Below are 13,084 nucleotides of genomic sequence, written 5' to 3'. Positions count from 1 at the left end.
ACCAACTGAACCACTGAATCACTAGATTTTAAACTTTATGAGGATAAAAATTATTGTCTGTTTTTTTTCATGCCTATTTCCCTCAGAGTCTAAAAGAGAGTCTGGCATATAGTTGATGTTCACACGCATGTAACCCACACAGTCATTGTGAAATGCATAGGCAGTTAAAGCCTTTAAGCTGTAGCAACCCTTCCTTGAAGATGTCTTTTGGAAGTAAACATCAAATATAATACATACTGTGTTTTAGTACCACAATGGTTTCTTTTTGACTTTGTTTTTTATTCTTTCCAAAGAGAAAACTTCTTTTCCCAGAAGCAAAAAGCATGTAAACTTCTATCACTTCAATGAGGCAGAGAACACAGAAGTAGTATACAGACACTGTTGTCCAGAGAACCTACAGACACCGCAGAAGAGGGCAGCATTGAGAGCTCCACCTAACGAGTAGAGTGAGACACCCATTCTGGGTAGTAAGTAAGTGGCAGTGAGCATTTTGAAGAGCCTGCTTAGGAATAGAATTCATTACTTCATGGGAACTTTGAAGAATTGAGATGTTGAGATTTCTGCAAATAATGGTGACCCTGACAAATAAAAATGCATCTTAATGCAGACTGCCAAGAGTAGAGAAGTGTTGGTGACCCAGGATAAAGGACAAACAGAATATGGAGCAGTCAAGAAGTTGGAAGAAAAAGTTAAATAAAAGCATTTTGGGGGGCGCCTGGGTGGCTCAACTGGTTAAGCGCCTGCCTTGGGCTCAGGTCATGATTTCAGGGTCCTGGGATCAAGCCCCTCATCAGGCTCCCTGCTCAGCGGGGAGCCTGCTTCTCCCTCTGCCTCTGCTGCTCCCTCTGCTTGTGCTCTTTCTCTTGCTTACTCTGACAAATTAGTAAAATCTTAAAAAAAATAAAAATAAAAAATGCATTTTTTAGCTTCTCTTGGATTTTCATCAAGAGATATTACTTAAAAAGGAATTGACAGTGTCAGTATCAGAAACCCTTTGAATGTCATTTAGAATTCAGTACACATAATCATATGTAACTTTACCATTTTATAAACTGATATCCTCCATTCATAACATAGACTCAGTCTTTCTGAACTAAACCTTTTTAAATTTTTAAAATTCTGATAAAACTTAACGATTACTCTAGGTATTGTGATAGATTCCTGTAATCTGTGCTGTTTATTTTAATTGAATTCAGTTTCTACTTCTAAATTTGCATATGGTAGTTTAATGTTCATCCTAAAGTAATCATTGTCATCTTGGTAGAAAAGGGACACTGCCCAGGTGAGAATTGTGCTCTAAGAGATATTTTGAATTCAACATTTTTTTTCTTATAAAGTCTTTGTCCATGACTATTGCTCAGGCACTTGAATGAAAAACATGATGGCACATGTTGGTGTTGTCAAAAGATCTACAGTGATAAGAACATGCTGAAACCCTTAAAATTATAAATAAAATTTTAAATTTTTGTTGATTTAACTTTAATAGGTACAAATGAATTTATTTTATGTGATAGATCACTAAAGCCAGTACCACTTATACAATTTACAAATATAAACTAATATAGTAGAGATTGAGTGGAACTCTTTAGATGCATGGATGAATAGAAAAGCAAATACTCCGGGGCGCCTGGGTGGCACAGCGGTTGGGCGTCTGCCTTCGGCTCAGGGCATGATCCCGGTGTTATGGGATCGAGCCCCACATCAGGCTCCTCTGCTATGAGCCTGCTTCTTCCTCTCCCACTCCCCCTGCTTGTGTTCCCTCTCTCACTGGCTGTCTCTATCTCTGTCGAATAAATAAATAAAATCTTTAAAAAAAAAAAAAGAACTTAAAGGTAAACATTATTAAAAAAAAAAAAAGAAAAGAAAAGCAAATACTCCATTCATTCAACAAACATTTAGCATTTACCATGCTCCAGGCACTGTTTGGGATAAGTTAAAAACATAAGAACAAAAATCCCTGTCTTTTTAAATTCTTAATTTCTAATGTGGAAAGATAGATAATACACAATTATAATAAATATATACAGTATGCTAACAGGTTTTAAGTGTCCCTGGAGGTGAAATAGAGAGTAAACTATAATATTAAAAAGTGTTGTAAAAGTAGAACTCGGTGGACCTCACTGAGAAGGTAAATGTAAACAAAGACTAGATGCTGTTGGAGTGGTCGTGTGGACATCTAGGTGAGGGCCATTCCAGCAGGGATGAGCGCCGAGTTCAAAAACCAAGGTAGAAGAATGCCTGCTGTTGTCTGAGAACTATCAAGAGAACTGGATTCTGCAATGGAATGATGGGAATGGGGATTAAGAAGAGATGGGAAGTGATAGATGATAGATAGATGATAGCTAGCTAGATAGATAGATAGAAAGAAAACCATATGCTAACCGAATCCTCTCTTTTGAACTACTTCACTACATTCTTTTTTTTTTTTATGTTGCATGATTAAGAATGTGAAAGGCATCTTAGTAGACAGATTAATGATTCAATTAGCTTAGTATAACCAGAGAATAATTTTTTGGATATTTAACGATGCCACATTCTACATTTTAAGGACTAATCCTGACCATATCTGTTTAAATTCACAGTCAGACTGATGTTTACCACCATGAGAGAATTCTAAAGCAAGCTACCTTTCATTGACAATATTTCGGGTTACTTGTTTTCTGGAACTGTCTTTAACTTCCTATTTGAGAATTCGATTAACAGATAGAGGTTGTCAGAAATAATATTATATAAAGTCTTAGCAGAGGTTACACATTGTTGATTTGTTTCATATCTGAAATGGAAGGACATCTTTTCCATTAATGACCACCAAGCTACGAACATCAGAAACACTGAAAATACTCCGTTTTCAGGGCAAACTTCATTGTATCTAAGTTCATAAAATATGACGACCTGAGTCCGTGGAGCAGAAGAAATTTAACTTACATGCTATACCAAGATGAGCACTGCTAGGCTACTGGAGGCATGGAAGTGCTATACTTGTTTAATGTTTTAGTTAGCCTAGAGCAACGATCATCACAGACAAACTCTATGAAATGTTATTTATGCCCACATAGTTACATTAATTTTCTTTTAATCTTTGTCTCCCCCAGGAAATATTTCAATTGAATTTTACATTTCTTTCCAAGAAATCAGGAACCTGGAATCCAATCTCATTTACTCTACCTTTTTTTTTTTCTCTCAGTTATTGCCAAAACTTAAATGAATTCAAAACCAAGAATTTATCTTGGATTTACTCCTCCAGTATGTAAAAATGACATGGTTTAAGTAAACTTTAATATAATTCCAGAATTAGGCTTACTCATCTAATGGGCTAGTCATTCATTTATTAAACATATATTTATTTAATTCATAGTTTAATTCATCTCAATACACATAAAAGATAAGGTGATAGTTATTTGTGGAGGTAGTATGTCTAGTGGTTGCAAAAGAAACGTTGTAATCATATATTCTGGGTTCAGTACTAAACTCTACCTCTTTCTAGCTGTGCATCCTTAGACAAGTTAATTAACCTCTCTGCCTCAATTATTCTATGACAAAAATGGGAATTAATAATGGCAGTTCAAACATAGTATAATAGTGAGGAATAAATTGCTGTGAAGAATAAAAAAAGGTCATGTGAAGTGCTTTGCACTAAAGTGCCTGTGTTCTAGTAAGAATTCAATACATGTATGCTGGATTTGTTATAGGCATATGTGTACATTTAAAATATCCTGTGGTGTAGTTACATTATTACTTAGGAAATACGGGGTGATTTTCCATTTTTAAAATGTGAGACCTTTAGCTGTGAAGAATGGTGAAGTCCCTGAAAATAATGATGTATCTTGGCTTTTGAAAATGGAGATGAGCAATCCAAAACTGCCCATAAATGGATTACAGTTTCAAAGATGACTAGAAACACTAACTTTGAAAAGAAAAAAGGACAACAAAGTTTAACACATTTTGACACTTGCTTGTTTTTAGTTTTAGGATTGATTTTAGCCCATATCCTGATAACTGTAGAATTTCAAACAGGCACACTACAAATCTCTGACTTACAATGTCAATGTTGTATTTAAAAAAAAAAATGTTTCCAATATAAGGGCTAAAAGAAGGATAAAGGAATTAGAAAGTATTTTTAAACTATGCTCATTCACTTTAAAGGGAGACTGGACATTATATGCAAGAGTGGATTCTTGCAGTTTTTAAGTAGGTTCAGCAGCCTTGGGAAAGTTTCTGAATTTCTGAGTCTATTCTGCAAAACTATGACTAGTCACAAATCTCAATACTGTCACTTACAAAATGAATCCTAAATAAGGCTAAGGTTAGGAATCCATACATACTACTGAAGATTTTTTATCAGCAATGTAATTGAAACTTGACACTGAATTTCAAGTCCGTGCAGCAAGCTGATAGATGAAATAGCAGATATCCAAATTAAGAAAACCTGAATTTAGGAACCAGATAAGGTTGACAATAGGTGTATCAAGTTGTGTTCAAATTCACTGGAATTTCTTTACTTCTTGAGTAGTTCCATCAGTCTCACTGAGAAGCTGTACAAGATGGAAAGATGCATAGCAAGAACCTGAAAGAGAACCAGTCTGCCTGTCTTAGAATTAAAACAGTGCAGATACTAGATTTTAAAGTTCACCAGAGATCATCCAGCACAACTCTTAGATCTTTCCACTCCCACATCATTTTCTTGGTGGGTAAACCGAAACTATAGTTAACATTGTCTTCATCTTCCAAAATGTGTTTTTCTCCTTAAGATGATGTCCCTGTTTAAGAAGAAGAGATGTGGTCATAGAAGCAGAGAGGCCAGAATGATACTCTTATCATTCTCTGGGGCGGTATACCATAGCTGTACAATGAAGCCAACAATAGCAAGAACTAAGGTGGCACATCATATTTTGTCTAAAGAAATCCGTCCAAAAACAGAGCAGGACAACTACAAGGTCATTTTATCTCAATGTGGGAAAAACGATTTGGTTGCGATGTAATATGGTTTTTTAAGAATTGAATGACTCAGGTAGTTAGAGCAGTGCTTGGCACATAGAGAATACCCCCAAATAGTAATTATTTTTATAACTGTACTAATAGTCTCTCATTTGGTTAATATCAAAAAGCAGCAACATGTTAAGCTACTGATAAAAATTAGTACATATTAGGGTTAACTAGGAACTAACAGCTGTGTTTTATGTGGATTCTGTCATTTATTCCTACTAATTTTCTCAGTTGTACAGCTGTGGAACCTGAGACATAAAATGTTTAAGAAATGCTCCAAAAGTTTTACAGCTTTTAAGACAATGATTTATAATAGAGCTACTAAAGCAATTTGGTAAAAGAAAGATAGTCCTGGATTCAGGACCCACTGACCAGAGTTCGAGCCCTGAATCTGCCACTTATAAGTTAGGTTCCCTGCTGCAAGCCCCGTCATCTGTCAAATGAAGAGGTTGAACTACGAGTTAGTTAAAGTTCCTTCTAGCTCTTTCTTATGCCTTCACCATACCTGAGGCTACATGTGAAAATTTACAGTTATTTGTGTCATTTTAAAAATTAATTTTGTTTTCATCTAGTTAAACCATAACTGCTGTCTACATTTAAGGAAAATCATCACCATGAAATCTGCACAGTACTGGAAAGGAAACATTCACTCCAACTGTTCATTCTGTAACTTTCTATATTGGAAAAGCAGATCAACTTAATAGAAGGGTATTGGATACTATTTTTTGCTTATAAGGAAGCAGGGGAAATCTTTATGACATGAACAATTTGGGAAGAGTTTATAATCATTATAAAGGAGAATATCTCCCCACTATATTTATTTTAGACAGAGATGCCCTCATACCATAGCATAGTTACTAGGGTACTCATGCAGACATCTGAATGCTGTTCTGCAAGAGAAATTTTGGTAGGAAACTCTATTTTTTTTTTTTTTTTAGGTAATAGATTTTCCACCTTAATGCCTTACTAAACTATCTTGATTTAGCACACTGTAGAATATTGCTTTGTTTTGTTTTTTTACCTACAATGTATGACATTTGGGTTTGATGTCATGTGCTTAATTTTTATCAACACAAAATATTTATACTTTCTAGTGAGAACATCTGTATAATGAAGGAAATACATTTTGCTCACTTGTATCGGCCAGAGTATTTTAAAATATAATTTTCTCAAGACATGTTGATTAAATATTACTTCTGGACTGTTTAAGAATAATGAAGTGGGTTTTTGTATCAATGAAAATTTTGTTAATATTAATTTTAAAAGTCAACCAGTATACATATAAATGTGTGTGTGTGTGTATATATATATATACACACACACATACATTTGTCACAGTTTGTACTTCCCTTAAAAGCTTTCCCCACTCAAACTATCTGACTTTCTGAGTTAAGGGCTTAGTCTTACTTTGTACTCAGGCTAACTTCTGTCATCCTTTAGGGCTTCACATCTTCCAGATTACACCTCAAGAATTCTTAGCAAATCTCATTACGCTCTAGATCGTTTGACTTCTTCATTGAGACACAATCTTGCCTGAGGCCCTGTTAGTATGAGGAGAATCCTTTTAGATCATTATTCCTTGCCCATATGGCTACCAAATTCTTGGCATCAAATTCTCTGACCCAGTTCTTCAGTCTTAAGATAAGTCTTTCAATAATTTAGTGCTTAATTATGACCTACATTTGTACACAGTTTACACATTATACCATATCTATGCTGGCAAGCTTTCCCTGTTCCATCCAAACAGGTACACTTTTTCTTAAAGTTCTGACACTCAGCTCCTCTCAATCACTACATTGCCTTGAAGAATCCTCATGGCCCCTGCATGAGTTCCATGTTATAATAAATGTGTGTTCTTAAGTATAGAACACATTAAACATTTTGACTGCTGTGAATTTAAAAACACTTGATTAAGGATGAATGGATTAACTTGATATCTAGGCTCTTAAAATATTGGATTAAGTTTTGCTTTTTTTGTACATACTAGCTCTATATTCAGATCATATAATTTATATCTTGTACACTTTGATTTTCTCCTTTGAAAAAGTAAGTTTAAAATACATACTTTGACTTCTGCTTCTATTCATGAAGGCGTAATGACTATATGACTTGCCCTTTTGCTGTAATAGTTAGAAAATTGGACAAAACATATAATACAGTTCTCACACATTAAAAAAATAGAGAAGCACCGTAATGCCTGAGGGAATGGAAACAAATCGAGAGCACGTACAGTACCTGGATTTCTGCCTGGAGGCAATGTTTGGACCATGTTGCATGGAGGGACAGCCGGGGGAGAACTTCAGGGTCTTTACATTATATAGCTGAGGAGACAAACACCTGAGTTTGGAGAGAACAAGACAATTAGAATTTGTGGGGCAGATTACCACAAAGGAGGGAAATACACAGAGAAAGAATTCTAGAAACCTGTATCAGTGTAACCCTGAGAATTTTGTTTGAGTAGTGATCTTTTCAAATATAGAATGAAATTTCACAAAGCCAGGTGAAAAACAACGGCCAAAAAAGAATAGTTGACAGAGAACTTTAAGCAAATGAATACCCAGAGCTTTCACATTCTGGAAATCTTCATGGGGTATTCAATAGAGAGCACAAAGGGTCAAGCTTTAGTAATAGGGATGAATCACTCTAACCACTCTTTGAGACCCATTCTAAAAATTTCTAAAAAACAAGCATCAGAAGAATCAGTTGGAATTTACTTGTGGAAGTAAATTAACCATTGGCCAGAATCAATTGTAACTCCTTCTAAGGTAGTAAAATTTAACACTAACCAAAATAAAAATCATAATGTCTGGCAACTAATTAAAAAAAAATCACTGGACATGAGAAGAAATAGGAAAATACGACTCATGATGAGGAGAAAGTTTGTCAATAGAAAGCCACCTGGAAATGATAGATATTATAACTGAAGACAAGAAGTTCAAAACACTATTAAAAATATAAATATGGGGGCACCTGGCTGGCTCAGTGGGTTAAACCTCCAACTCTTGATTTCAGCTCAGGTCATAATCTCAGGGCCGTGAGATTGAGCCCTGTGTCAGGCTCTGTGCTCAGCATGGTGTCAGCTCAAGATTCTCTCTCCCCCTGCCCCTCCCCTCATTCGTGCACGTGCACTTTCTGTCAAAACAGAATCTTTAAAAATATATATAAATATGTCAAATACTTGAATAGAGACAAAAATATATTCAAATTGAACTTCTAGGGATGAAAACTGAGATATCTGAAATAAAAATTCACTAAAGAGATAAATAGCAGATTAGACAGAAGAAAATATCAATGGACTTGAAGTTGTAGCAATAGAAAATACACAAAATGAGGCCATCAGAGTCTCAAGAGAAAGACTTTAAAGCAGTAAAGTGTCAGCAGCTGACAAGACAATAACAAGCCATTTAACACTTAATTTGAGTACCAGAAATAGATGGCAGGGGAAGTAGGAAACAGAAAAATAGTGGCCAATTTTTCCCAAAACTTTTATGAAAGGGTTGTCATGTGAAAAGGTTGTCATGAATACCGCATGAGAAAATGTGTGCAGAAAATATATTTTACTTCTGCTTAGTCAATATAACATTATCATTGTTTATTGTTTATAAATATGTTCCAGATATTTTGCATTCTTCAAATAAAAGGCATAAAATGGGGACATTTTGTTCAAATAGTCTATTTAGACACATTATATATTTAATAATGATAATAAAAATTAGAAAAAGAGGTGGAAGAAGAAAAAGGTAATTATTATCTTGGGATATCCTGTGCCTCATCCTTCGTTAAGCACTATACACATACTACTCATTCAATCTTCATAGAAACCATATGGCGTAGCCACGATATTATTTTTCAAGTACAAAATATGAGGTTAAGAGATATTATGTAATTTGTTAGCCTACAGGAGAAGGTGGTAAACCAGAGGTTTAAACCCGTATCAGTCTGAATTCAAAAGCATATCATTATACCATTTCCCATATTCTAAAAGCTATGAGCATGAATGGCTCTTTAGAATTTATTTTTAACCTACACTGCCAGCTTTCAGAAATGTTCTGATAATTTATTTTAATTTTTTTTCTATATGAACTTAGGCTTTTCAAAATGTATTCTGTAAATGTAGGTAATTTTCTACACTCAGAAATCAGGCTGTCATTTATTTACAAGAATAACTGGTTTGCCAGATTGATTCTAGAGCCTTTTCTAGAGTCAACAGAGTAATAGTCTGTTTTTACAAATGAAATGGACTTACTTAATATTTTTGTTAACGTGTGTCTGTCTAAACAATTCAAGAAATGAGTTTTACATATGAAAAGAGAAGATTTTGAAAACTTTTTATAAACCTTGCAACTATCAATGCTGTCACCAAATGAAATGATACACCTAATGAGTGAGGTATCACACTTCCCATGATCTATTTAACAAACCACAAAGCAGCAATCTTTCTTAAATTCCAAAATATAAAACTAGAAATGAAATATTTAAGTCTAGCGTATCTTTCTTGTGGGCCAGTTTTCTCACCCAATGTATTGGTGATGATGTAAAGCATACAGTTGGGATTGTGTGCTCTTCAGTTTTCATCAGAAATAGAGAAATATTTTTACTCAATCAAGATTCTTAATGATAATTATAAGATGGTTAAAGCCAGGTTTTCTAAAGCTAAATCAAATAATTTAGAGGCATGTGAAAAAATATTTATGATGAAGATAAATCCCAATATTTATAAGTTTTTTCAGTTTTTTTCCCCTGATAGTGTTTCTAAAAGAAAGGGGAAAAAATGAAATGTAGGTCTAGAATAAAGTAGCAGAATACGTGAGCCCTCATTTATGTCTTCCTTTGGTATTTGAAAATTTACTCTCGATTTTCAAAAACTCTCTCAAAGTAAGCATTTGCTTAAAGAATAAGTCCAAATGCCTTCTCTTTAAACATCTGGCAGTTTGGTCATTTTAATAGCCTTATTTCCCCATTACACCTTTGTCCACTCCTTTGTGTCCACTTCACCATGTATGCCAGGTAATCCACCCATCTTTCCTAGACCTGGCAAAGAGGTACTTCTCAAACTATTACATGCATATGAATCACCTGGAAAGTGTGTGAAAATGTCTGTTCTTGCTCAGTGTGTCCTGGGTGGGGTCTGACAGTCTGCATTTCTTAAATAATGAGCAACTTTTTATTAAGGTGTAATTGACATGTAACATTAGCTTCAAGTGTACAGCGTAATGATTCCGATACTTGTGTATACTGCAGAATGATCACAATAAGTCTAGTTGACACTCAACACCACATAGTTGCAATTTTTTTTTCTCGTGATGAGGACTTTTAAGATCGACTCTCTTACCGATTTTAAATATGCAGTACAGTATTATTAACTATAATCCCCATGATATATGTTACATCCTCATGGATAGTCTGCATTTCTAATGAGTTCCCAGGTAATACATTAGGCACCACACTTTGAGTAGACAGGTTTTTAGAGTATTGTATGAAATAGGTGCTCCTCCTCAGCCTCAAAGACTATTTGATTTGCTCTCCTCTGTGGCTGTATGTGAATGCCCATTCCCAGGCTGACTGAGCCTCTCGCATCCTGTGCTCACAGAAAATCCTATATGTGCTGCCTCAATTTTAGACAGCACCTTTTAGATTGTGGTTTCACCAAGGGACAGGCAATCACAGCTAAAACAAATGCTTTACATTTTATATTACCTCTGATCTTAGGATTTAGCAGGGAATGCACTGGTACCACATTTGAAGACGTACACAGATGCAGATACTGGCATATGTGTGAGGTAGTCATCTATATAGAAATCTTCTTTGTTAAGTGAATTATTTTACTTCAAAATGTTTGCACTACTACTAATTACAAATTATTAATTACTTCCTTGCTGACAATAATATACTTTATTTTTTTCTTTCAGGGTTTGAACCTGAAAAGACTGGAGGCAGTACAAGGAGGGAGAGAGGTAAGAAAGTCTAAGGGAGAGGGCAAGGGAAAAAGACAAAGTGCTTACAATGCTGCAGTGATGTGGTGGGTGACGGTGACTGATGATCATGGTGGTGATGATGATGGCAATGGGAATGTGTAGAGAGGAAGTTTGTGTACATATAGCCCATTCAGTCTGGTCAAAGCACGTTTTACACATTTACGTAAATGCATTATTTGTGCTTATTTCTCTGAAGCTCGAGAAAGTACTGTTTCTCTGGTTAGGTAAGGATTGTTTCTGTTAAAATGGATTTTTGCAGCAGCAGAACCCTCGAGATGGGGCAACAAAGCCTTTTTAAACCAACATTACAAGGCAATATTTAAAATGCTTTACTGAGAAATTAGCAAAATTTGAACAAAGCAAACATTTTATGACATTTGGGATTCTTCGCTCTCCTATCCAAGGCCATTGGCATATGCTAGAAAGTTGGCATGCATTATTTGATAGTGTAAAGTTGCTTTGGTAAGACTAGCACTTTTAAAACTTTCTTTAATTATTGTTTATCCCAGATGCTTTATAAAGAGGGGAACTTTAAATAGTATCAAACATAATACTGTATCATACACATTATATATATATTATGATTTTCTAACTCTCAGTGAATGGGCAGACTTAACTTCGATTAAAATTCTTTCCATGCTAAAATGTGTAAATGCTATACTTTGTGATTTGGGTTATTGGGGGTAGGGGAGAGTATAATATTTAGTTCTGTAAATCAGTATTTTCTTGTTGCCCAAAAGGTAAGTTTATTTTTAAATGATATTTATTTAATGGTTTTTTGGTAAAAGTGAAACTATTTCATTTTACAAAATGAGACAATAAATATTACTCCCTCTCCATCTGTGGCCTCTCTTCCTGTAAAAAGAGATTTATTCTGTATTGAGTTACAAAGTATTTTCCCCTTCTTTCTTGCTGTTTTAATTTCCAGTTGCATGTTCTTAGTATTTGGCATTTTAGATCCTTGTACACTTGTTATTTAGGGCTTCTTTCCTATTTATTTGCTGTTTCCACCCAGAATAATCTATTCTTTTTGAGGGACACATACTAACTGGCTCACATTGGCAGAAGAGCTGGAGAAAGTGAAATATAAAAAAGTCTTTAGATATTTTTCATATTGTAGGAAAGCAAGGACATAAGGATATGGTCATTTGTAAAGAGAGAATGAGGAGTAAAAAGTGTGTACTGTGTAAGGAGGACCTCAGAACCATTTAGTTTTGGGAGGGTAACCACTTTAATCCAGACATAACTAAAATGGATCTACTTAGAGAAAGAATTTAGCTCATCACCTCCTAAGAGGAAAGTTCACACCCAAGCAGGACTGCCACAATTGATCTCTGCTGATTCAGTGCCTTTAAGGAAATAGAATTTGGAGTTACCCAGCTTCTCCCTGTTGTCTCCTACTGCAATAGTAACTTTGTGTCCAAAAAAGGTAAACTTAAATCCATATACCCATATAATGGCATTGCTAAATGGTAGCAAAATTCTTCATTTGTTTTATCAAGCTTCTGTGTTTTTTTCATGTTATTTTTAAAAGCCGAATGACTGATTTTTATTGAGCAGTTACTGTTAAATTTTATTGCTTTTTCTTTTCATTTTCTGTATTAGAAATGCAACTTGTGGGTAAAGAACATGTTGATAATGTGTTTTAAATTAGTATTTTTTCTTAAAACTATTTTATGATTTGTGGGGAGGTCAAAATTTTAATGATCTACAATACGGTATATACATCTGCATAGAGGGGACAACATGATTTGGGTTTCTCCCTAAGGTTAGTAGAGTGATTATGAAGAAGGTAAGTTCATCAGATCAGTGATAGTCTAGTATTCTCTTTGGCACTTGATACTACTAATCCAGAACTAAATGGTGACTATTAAAATTCAAAACAACCACTTCACTTGATCTCTGTGCAATATTGGATTAAATGGGCATATCTCTATTTAACCTAACACTCACCTTAGTTTTCCCCATGTTTATAAAACCCTATATATTCTATGGTAAGAGACTTTGGAAGAGTATCAGCCAATTAGGTGAAATATTTGTGAAAACTGTTCTGGCAAGTCTCAGGGGTAGGTGATTTATAAACAAAAGTGCAGTGTCTGTGTTAAAAGCCTCCTGCTTTCTCTTGC

General features: G+C 34.8%; 1 protein-coding gene across 3 annotated transcripts in view; it reads left to right on the top strand.

The window, feature by feature from the left end:
- Positions 1–13,084, top strand: part of CCSER1 (coiled-coil serine rich protein 1) — a 1,293,520-nt gene that overhangs the window by 864,792 nt on the left and 415,644 nt on the right. For all 3 annotated transcript variants that reach the window (XM_034671499.1, XM_034671500.1, XM_034671502.1), the window contains exon 10: positions 10,893–10,937. In XM_034671499.1, the coding sequence (XP_034527390.1) occupies positions 10,893–10,937 (45 nt within the window). The remainder of the gene's footprint in view (positions 1–10,892; positions 10,938–13,084) is intronic.

This window comes from Ailuropoda melanoleuca, chromosome 11 (genome assembly GCF_002007445.2).
Source record: "Ailuropoda melanoleuca isolate Jingjing chromosome 11, ASM200744v2, whole genome shotgun sequence".
In the NCBI taxonomy this organism is placed as follows: domain Eukaryota; kingdom Metazoa; phylum Chordata; class Mammalia; order Carnivora; family Ursidae; genus Ailuropoda; species Ailuropoda melanoleuca.
This window is presented reverse-complemented; position numbering and strand designations above follow the sequence as displayed.